Below are 9,580 nucleotides of genomic sequence, written 5' to 3'. Positions count from 1 at the left end.
ACAATGGAACATAATGCAACCCCATCGGAATCATTTCATGCAATTTTATTACCCTCCCAAGACCCAAAAGCAAACTAAAGCTTCTGCAATATTTCAATTTTTCAAAAGCATACACTAAAGTTTTAAAAACAAATAATTCTCCAACCAAAAAGAGGAGCAAAACCCATAAACAATTCGCCAAAAGGTATTCTCAACGCAAATCATTCAAGCAAGAAGAGATTTTTCTGTCAATAGAGAATACAAATCGATATATTAAGTGTCATAATACAAGTAAGTGAATGTTTAAAAAAATAATTTCAACAACTTATATTATAACATTTTATGTACTAGCTCATGTTCTCAGCACACTGAAATATTTCTCAAATCATCCAAGCAAGGTATCATTCATTTGCATTATCCACAAGGTCACTCATATCACCAACCACACCTCTCACTCAAAACTCTCTCTCACTTGCTTCCATGAGTAGCAATACTATTACAACTATGCTCATAATTTCCAGCTTCCTCTGTCTCATATTTTCTTCGTTTCTTCCATCAAGTTCGGCCAACACCTGCAGATCGTATTGCGGAAACCTCACCGTAGATTACCCGTTCGCCGTCCACTCCGGCTGCGGCCACCCGGGTTTTCGAGATCTCTTATACTGCATCAACGATGTGCTCATGTTTCACATAAGCTCGGGATCTTACAGAGTCTTGGACATAGACTACGCTTACCAAGCCCTCACGTTACACGACCCTCACATGTCAACATGCGACAACATGGTGCTAGGTGCCAAGGGCAACGGCTTCTCCGTCGAGCAATGGCGGGCCCCGTACATGAACCCGACCGCCGACAACGTGTTCATGCTGATCGGCTGCTCGGCTCAGTCGCCGCTCTTCCAAGGCTTTCCGGGGAAGCACTTGCCATGCAGAAACGTTTCCGGCATGAGTTGCGAGGAGTACTATGGTTGTCCAGCGTGGAATTCGTTGGGCCATAGGAGGGTGGGCTTCTGGTCTGGGTTGGGCCCACCTGAGTGCTGTGCAGTGCCGTTTGAGGCCATCAAGGCCGTTAATCTCACCAAGCTTCAGTGTCAAGGGTATAGCAGTGCTTACAATCTGGCCCCACTGAAGCTCGATGGGGCCCACGGGTGGTCTTATGGTATCCGAGTGAAGTATTCTGTTCAAGAAAACGATGAGTTTTGTAGAGCGTGTGAGGCAACCGGTGGCACGTGCGGTTACGGTACCGATGGCATTAAGCAATTGTGTATGTGTGGGAGCTTCAATTCCACATCAAATTGTGATTCCGGTTAGACATCCCCATCATGATTCTCCTTTCTATGACTTAACTACGCAATCTGTATATTTTAAACGACTCTAATTTACGAGTAGGTGTATTCGTATTTGAGCATTAAGAGACGGCTATACGATCCTAGCTTGCTTGCCTAGTCATTTATTAGTGCGTAACTTAATTGATGATTGTTCTGTCTGATGTGCAGTAAAATCGGCATCAACAAGAACATACCCTATGGTGGAGAGTTACACATTGAGAGGTACTTTCTTTTGCTCATCGTTATAGTACAACGATTCGTGTCAAATTTGTCATTTTAGCAACCTTGTAAACGCACAAACTAGTTTCGAATGATATAACTTTGGTCTCTGATTATTAATGAGTTTTTTTTTTTTTTTGCAGGATTACTGTTGTGTCTACTAGCTTGGATTACAAAGAAACATTATTGAAATGGATGTAGAATTTAGCATATGTATGCATTGAGAGAGAGAGAGAGAGAGAGAGAGAGAGAGAGAGAGAGAGAGAGAGAGAGAGAGATGTAAACATAACTTTGAAACTTATTTGCTTGCATTGTTTCACATATTCATAACACTTGGTTTTCGAGTTGCAGAGGAAGAGAGAAAACACAGAGAACAGTAATTATACAAAATACAACCCTTTCCCTTATTTTGTTCTCTCAACTGCGTTGACTCTACAACGGGTCTTCATCGTCGAATCTGATATCCAAACACGTACCAGACATCGTCCTTAGTAAATAATTGTATCCTTAATCATTGTCTGCAGTCATTAAACAAAACGGATTAACGAAATTGATACGTTTAATCACAAAATCAAGATACGAATATATGGCCAGACCACTTACATTGGAGATTGCTACCCATTGGTCAAGGATCCTAATAGCTTTCCCTGACATTTGTGTTTCACGAGCCAAAGAGATACCTTCAGCTAAGGTGTTCACCCGACCGCTGACCAAGAGAGCTGCTGCAGCGGTTAAGATCTGGCCAATAGTTTTGGTAATGAGTAGATTTATCAAACATAGGAAGAAAGTAACAAAGTTCATATTTTGTTGTAACGATTAAGGAAACATACAAATGCATCTGCAACGGAACCCTTCTCCCCTGACAATACACGCTTTATTGCATCAGCATTATACTCCGGGCCTCCACCCCGCAAATCATCTAAGGTGCAGCGAGGAATTCCAAAATCCACTGTATACAGGGAAAATTACGAATTGATGAGAACAGTGAGTTGAACGAAAAATCATCCATCAAACTATAAGTACAAGAATCAACAGTCGAAAACTAGAGACAAGATTCTCACATGGATCAAAGGAGAACTCCTCAATCTTATTAGGAGTCACATCAAGGATATGCCCGGGTCCTATATTCAAATCAATCACGTAAAAGTGAGGCTTTATGTTAAACTAAAAGAAAAATAGTGATGATATTGTATTAGCTCAGACGTAATCTAAAATAAAAAAAGGAATTTTACCAAGTGGACTCATTTCGTCCAAGCCTTCAGAGTGAACGACTAATGCTCTCTTCATTCCAAAGCTTTGCAAAGCTTTGGCCATCTTTAAGACCTACCCAGATACATGCAGCTCAGTAGTTATAGTGTAAAGTCCAACCTTCTCCAAGTTATCATCGTTAATGCTAAAATTCTAAGAATAAACACTCACCAAGTCATCCTTGTATACACCAACAACAGCAAAAGGTACTCTTGCTGGATTCAACAAGGGTCCCAATATGTTAAACACGGTCTTTACTTTCAGTTTCTTTCTGACAGGGTGGACAATATGCATTGCTGGATGATATTTGGGTGCCATCATAAAGCCAATGCCTGCTTCGTTCACACATCTAGTTACCCCCTGTTTCAAGAACAATCCCAACCTGAATGAGCATCTGTCTGGCCAAATTTGAGATCACAACTGCACATTTATTTGAACATTTTAAAAATAAAATATTTAGTGCACCAACCTCAGGGTCCAAATCAATTATTATCCCCAAAGCATCTAATACATCAGCACTTCCACATGCAGAGGAACTCGAACGGTTTCCTTGCTGAGATACAAACAATTGTCTGATAGTATTAACTTTGATAAGAGAAACAGAACACAATAATATCACAATATCAATATAGATGGATGTTACCTTTGCAACTTTTGCACCACAAGCTGTAGCAAGTATTGCAGCCCCTGTGGAAATGTTTACTGTGTTTGCGCCATCACCACCAGTTCCAACAATGTCAACCACATCCCCTAAGCCTTCTATCTTCAAACTGTGCTTCATCATCGCCTTTGCCAATCCCACAATCTGTTTAATAATAATAACCATTAAAATAATTATCCAGGAAATAAGCTATATCACGGTATGCTTGACCTACTGAAACAACAGGATCAGATCAGAAAAACAATAGAAACACCCGGAAAAAACCAAGCCACCACAAATGCAGAACAGACCAACAAGATGGCACAACCAGAAGAAAAACTATCAACCCAAGTGCTGTTATCATGCACCCTCGGAACAGAAAGTGATGCGGGAGCAAGCATACAACTTGGAAATTGCTCACATGCATTGGAATTGGAATAATAATGGCAGTGCACTTTTAATTACTTAGAAATTTGTTAAGTCCATTTAGAATATGGTGAGAGTCTTTTAGGAAGTTGTAATTCATTTATGCTTCCTTTGTCACATCCCGGCCCGGGCCCCATCACATCTCGGGCTCGACTCCGCCGTAGCACGATATTGTCCGCTTTGGGTCCCGACCACGCCCTCACGGTTTTGTTTCTAGAAACTCACATGAGAACTTCCCAATGGGTCACCCATCCTAGGATTGCTCTCGCGCGAACTCGCTTAACTTCGGAGTTCCGATGGAACCCGAAGCTAGTGAGCTCCCAAAAAGCCCCCGTGCTAGGTAGAGATGAGAATATACATATAAGGCTTAGAGGATCCACTCCCCTGGGCGATGTAGGATGTTACAATCCACCCTCCTTAGGGGCCCAACATCCTCATCGCACACTTCCGGCCAAGGATTGGCTCTGATATCAAATTGTCACATCTCGGCTCGGGCCCCCATCACATCCCGGGCTCGACTTCACCGTAGCACAATATTGTCCGATTTAGGCCCCGACCACGCCCTCACGGTTTTATTTCTGGGAACTCACACGAGAACTTCGCAGTGGGTCACCCATCCTGGGATTGCTCTTGCACGAACTCGCTTAACTTCGGAGTTCCAATGGAACCCGAAGCTAGTAAGTTCCCAAAAGGCCTCGTGCTAGGTAGAGATGAGAATATACATATAAGGCTTACACGATCCACTCCCCTGGGCGATGTGGGATCTTACAATCCACCCCCTTTAGGGGCCCGACGTCCTCGTCGACACACTTCCGGCCAGGGATTGACTCTAATACTAAATTGTCACATCCCGGCCTGGGCCCCCACCACATCCCGGGCTCGACTCTTCCGTAACACGATATTGTCCGCTTTGAGCCCTGACCACGCCCTCACGGTTTTGTTTATGGAAACTCACACGAGAACTTCCCAGTGGGTCACCCATCCTGGAATTGCTCTCGCGCGAACTCGCTTAACTTCGGAGTTCCGTTGGAACTCGAAGCCAGTAAGCTCCCAAAAAAGGCCTCGTGCTAGGTAGAGATGAGAATATACATATAAGGATTAGAAGATCCACTCCCCTGGATGATGTGGGATGTTACAATCCACCCTCCTTAGGGGCCCAACGTCCTGGTCGGCACACTTCAGGCCAAAGATTGGCTCTGATACCAAATTGTCACATCCCAGCCTGGCCCCCCACCACATCCCGAGCTCGACTCCACCGTAATACGATAGTGTCCGCTTTAGGCCCCGACCACGTCCTCATGGTTTTGTTTTTGGGAACTCACACGATAACTTCCCAATGGATCACTCATCCTGGGATTGCTCTCGCGCGAACTTACTTAACTTCGGAGTTCCAATGGAACCCGAAGCCAGTGAGCTCCCAAAATGTCTCGTGCTAGGTAGAGATGAGAATATACATATAAAGCTTACAGGATCCACTCCCCCTAGCGATGTGGGATCTTACAATCCACCCCCATTAGGGGCCCGACATCCTCGTTGACACACTTCCGGCCAGGGATTGGTTCTGATAAGAAATTGTCACATCCCAGGCTCGACTTCGCCGTAGCACGATATTGTTCGCTTTGGGCCCCGACCATGCCCTCACGGTTTTGTTTCTGGGAACTCGCACGAGAACTTCCCAATGGGTCACCCATCCTGGGATTGCTTTCGCGCGAACTCGCTTAACTTCAGAGTTCCGATAGAACCCGAAGCCAATGAGCTCCCAAAAGGCCTCGTGCTAGGTAGGTAGAGATGAGAATATACATATAAGGCTTAGAGGATCCACTCCCTGGGCGATGTAGGATGTTACATCCTTTATCTTTGTTTACTTTAAATTATGATGTAATACAATCATTTGGGGGAAAAAATGATTAATGAAAAATAGTTTATTTGCCTTGTGATTATCAACTTATCACATGGATGCTTATTATTAGAAAAAAAACATTCATATTTTTCCTAGACGAGGCTCTGTAGTAACTTACACATTCAATCTCCAGTTCGCTGATTTCTACTTTGTTCCAAAGATGCCATTATGTAGTCAGTATTCCTTGCTAACATACTTATTCTAGACAAAAGTATTGCATGCATTGTAAGCAATTTTCAGATTAACGAGGTAAGCCTTTTCAATCAGCTGCAACCATCCACCAACAATCAGATCCTGTGAACCGGATTAGTTATGATCTTTCACATGACCGACTAAAAATGCAAAAAGGTCCCTGCATCCTAGAATAGAGGAGCACAGAAGAAAATCCCATTGAAAGAATCTGTCTGTACATTTAGATACCGAAATTTCACTCACCCTTATGACGGCTAACTCAATCAAATTTGAACGGATAGATGCACAGAAAGGAGGAAAAAGTAGCTTTTCCAACAATTACTGTCAATGTGGACTCTATAGTTCACAAATTTCACAAACAAAAGTTCACAGTTCTCTAATGGTAGCATTATTATTCAAAATAAAATCGATTTCAGAACGGATTATAGATTCTAGATTGGCTTGAGTAACGAATAATATGTCCACGACGAAAACACAAGTAAAAGAATGGCCAATGCGTGAGAATGGATGCATTCGCATAGAACTGCAATCACATAATTTGATCTACTCAAAATTCAGAAGTTTCTTTTTTCAAAAAGAATACTTACTTCTTCGTAAGTCTCTCCTTTGGCTCTCAACAACACAAGAAACGCACTGATCAAAGCCTCATTGGCACCATCCAGCAAGAACTCCAACGACGCTTCAGCTTCCTCCTCCGTCAAATCCACCCGACTAATCAAAGACTCGATCAACTGCACAAACCATACCAAAATCTCACAACCCAATTCATGTTCTCCCCCAAAACAAAAATCCAAATCACAAAATCCACAGAAAAAAATTTAAAATTTAAAGAACCTCAATTGTCACCTCACTGAAAGAAGCTATCTGCTGCTTCGAATTTGGTTTCTCAGAAACGCTGGGCGCGGAGGAGAGCACGGCATTGACACGGCCAGCAGCTGAGCTTCTCTGCATTGCTCTGGTAACTGAAGGAATGCAGCAGCTACTTCGGAATTCGAGCTTAGTGCAGTGAGTCAAGGAAGCAAGACTGGTCACAGATTGGAGCTGCGTTGAAACTGCCATTGCAGCAAAACCTCTGAGGTTTTGGAACTGAGAAGAGTCCTACAATGTCTATAAATTTCAATTTCCAAGACGAAAATCCAACTGCCCAATAAAAATTGAGCGAAATCTGGGGATTTTGAGGACTTTTGCTCCGGATCCCCTCCGGATTCAAAAAATCTGGGCGTAATGATAAAATAATTCAGACTATTAAAATTTGATTCAATAGTTACAAAGTGTCATCTAAAAATTATGATAATGTAGCCGTTTGATCAAATTTCAATGATCCGGATCATTTGATCTTTTGGCTCAATTCTTTTAGGTTCGGAGGGGATCCGGTTCCTGAGCCTAATGATCAAATGATCTGGACCATTGAAATTTGATCCAACGGCTACAAATAAGGATCCCTTTAAAAGTTATAATAATTGTAACCGTTTGATCAAATTTTAATGACTTGGATCATTTGATCCTTGAACTCAGTTCTTTTGGATCCGGAGGGGATCCGGTTCATTTATAAACATTCACAATTCCCTTTTGTGGAAAATCACTTCCCATTTCTTTGGCTGGTAAAAAATCAATTATTCATTCCTTTATTTTGTGATTTTCTTCTAAAATGCGCACAAAGTGCAAACCTTTTTCTATTTACAGAGGCACGTCAGTTGGACCAAAAAAAAAGGAGGTGTCTTTTAAAGAGGAAATAAGAATCCTCTGCAAATTTTTTACCTTTTTAAAACTAGACATTCGTTTCATTTTAAAATAAGAAAAACTAAAAAAAAATTAGTTTTAATAAAAAATGACAAGTAAAGGTGTAGTAAATAGTACAAGAGAAAGGTAAAATATGATTTTTTGTTACCAGAAATGTTTTGTTAAAACTCTCTTTAAAATAAGGAGGTATTTAATATTTAATTTTTTACCTTTTTTAAACTACCCACTTAGTACTACGATTTAATGTTATTTTTCTTTATTTGTAAATGAAAGTTTTAGGTTTGATTATCGCCAAATGAGAATTTGAACTATTTTTAAAAAATAACAAACAATTAACCGAGATGTATTCAATTGGGATTTTGAGAGATTTCAATGAATTTATAAATCCATGGATTTTTATGGAGTCTAATTGATTTGTAGAGATTCCATGTAAAATTTTGATTCAATTCCATAAAAATCTGATAGAAAGAGGTGAGATTTGTGGATGCTTAAAATACACTACAAAATCTCTCCAATTCTCTCCAATTCCTCAACGTTTTCGAATTCTTTAAAATCAAATTCTAATTGAATATACTTGGAATGTTATAAACTTCTTTAAAATTCTAATTGAATACACTCGGTTTCTAAGGATTTTAATACATTATTTTAAAATCCTAATTGAATACACATTGAATTTTAAAGAATCAGTTAAAATCTTGATTAAATATCCCTAAATTCATTAAAAGAATTAAAAATCCCTTAAAATCTTAATTGAATACACCCCCTGTCACATCCCAGCCCGGGCCTCCACCACATCCCAGGCTCAACTTCGTCGTAGCACAATATTGTCCGCTTTGAGCCCCGACCATGCCATCACTGTTTTGTTTCTGGGAACTCACACGAGAACTTCCCGGTAGGTTTACCCATCCTGGGAATGCTCTCGCCCGAACTCGCTTAACTTTGGAGTTCCGATGGAACCTGAAACCAGTGAGCTCCTAAAAAGCCTCGTGCTAGGTAAAGATGAGAATATACGTATAAGGCTTACATGATCCATTCTCCTAGGCGATTTGGGATGGTACAATCCACCCCCCTTAGGGGCCCAACATCCTCGTCGGCACACTTTCAGACAGGGATTGGCTCTGATACCAAATTGTCACATCCCGACCAGGCCCCCACCACATCCCGGGCTCGACTCTGCCGTAGCACGATATTGTCTGCTTTGGGCCCCGACCACGCCCTTACGGTTTTGTTTCTGGGAACTCACACGAGAACTTCCCAGTCAGTCACCCATCCTGGGAATGCTCTCGCCTGAACTCGCTTGACTTCGGAGTTCCGATGGAACCCGAAGCCAGTGAGCTCCCAAAATGCCTCGTGCTAGGTAGAGATGAGAATATATATATATAAGGCTTACAATATCCACTCTTATGGGCGATGTGAGATGTTACACCCCCTAAGTGTTGTTCATGAATTAAAATTCATGAAAAATAAATTGAGATTTATATAGAGGGAGAGAAAGAGAGGTTGAGAAAGGTGAAAGAGGAAAAAGGAAAAAGGATAGATGAGAGAGAAGGCAAGCGTGAAGAGGAAAATATGAGAGAGTTAAAAAGATGGACTCATAATTCTTGTCCAACTTTGATTTATGCTACCACATTCAGGATCAGACATACCATATACTTATTTAAGGACTTACAGATGAGTTTTAGCCCTTTTTTTTAAGTTTTTATAGATCGCTCACTAAAAGAAATTGCGAGACTCAATCCTAAACCTTGATCTAACAAAAATAACGATCAGTACCAACTTAATTAATCTTGTTGGCGGACCATGTTTCAATTCTTCATCTACCTTCTACCTCGTTTTTCTTGTAATACATGAGGCTCTACACAAGTACCATTTAGTAAATAGTGTCTTCAAATTGTTGGTAATTAGTGT

At 41.2% G+C, this 9,580-nt stretch overlaps 2 protein-coding genes across 2 annotated transcripts; one reads left to right on the top strand and one right to left on the bottom strand.

The window, feature by feature from the left end:
• Positions 1–383: 383 nt before the first annotated feature.
• LOC126600571 (uncharacterized) lies at positions 384–1,856 on the top strand. The gene is made up of 3 exons (XM_050267158.1): positions 384–1,285; positions 1,476–1,529; positions 1,670–1,856. Exons 1-3 carry the CDS (start codon positions 460–462, stop codon positions 1,714–1,716), a joined length of 927 nt encoding a protein of 308 aa, XP_050123115.1. The 5' UTR covers positions 384–459; the 3' UTR covers positions 1,717–1,856.
• Positions 1,807–7,140, bottom strand: LOC126600568 (anthranilate phosphoribosyltransferase, chloroplastic-like). Its single transcript, XM_050267152.1, has 10 exons — positions 6,779–7,140; positions 6,520–6,663; positions 3,418–3,579; positions 3,244–3,327; positions 2,946–3,134; positions 2,759–2,849; positions 2,588–2,647; positions 2,357–2,475; positions 2,130–2,264; positions 1,807–2,044 (listed from the first exon to the last, which is right to left on the bottom strand). Exons 1-10 carry the CDS (start codon positions 6,989–6,991, stop codon positions 2,015–2,017), a joined length of 1,227 nt encoding a protein of 408 aa, XP_050123109.1. The 5' UTR covers positions 6,992–7,140; the 3' UTR covers positions 1,807–2,014.
• Positions 7,141–9,580: the final 2,440 nt, after the last annotated feature.

This window comes from Malus sylvestris, chromosome 14 (genome assembly GCF_916048215.2).
Source record: "Malus sylvestris chromosome 14, drMalSylv7.2, whole genome shotgun sequence".
NCBI classification, from domain to species: Eukaryota; Viridiplantae; Streptophyta; class Magnoliopsida; order Rosales; family Rosaceae; genus Malus; species Malus sylvestris.
The sequence above is the reverse complement of the archived record's forward strand: the minus strand, read 5'-3'. Positions and strand labels throughout refer to the sequence as shown.

Excerpts from the sequence above, each read along its gene's own strand:
- LOC126600568 (XM_050267152.1), bottom strand. The coding sequence starts at position 6,991 with ATGGCAGTTTCAACGCAGCTCCAATCTGTGACCAGTCTTGCTTCCTTG. Across the intron at positions 2,850-2,945 it reads GTGTATACAAGGATGACTTG|GTCTTAAAGATGGCCAAAGC; the intron begins GTGAGTGTTTAT and ends GTATCTGGGTAG. Across the intron at positions 2,265-2,356 it reads GTTCCGTTGCAGATGCATTT|ATCTTAACCGCTGCAGCAGC; the intron begins GTATGTTTCCTT and ends ACTATTGGCCAG.
- LOC126600571 (XM_050267158.1), top strand. The coding sequence starts at position 460 with ATGAGTAGCAATACTATTACAACTATGCTCATAATTTCCAGCTTCCTC. Across the intron at positions 1,286-1,475 it reads CACATCAAATTGTGATTCCG|TAAAATCGGCATCAACAAGA; the intron begins GTTAGACATCCC and ends TCTGATGTGCAG. Across the intron at positions 1,530-1,669 it reads GGAGAGTTACACATTGAGAG|GATTACTGTTGTGTCTACTA; the intron begins GTACTTTCTTTT and ends TTTTTTTTGCAG.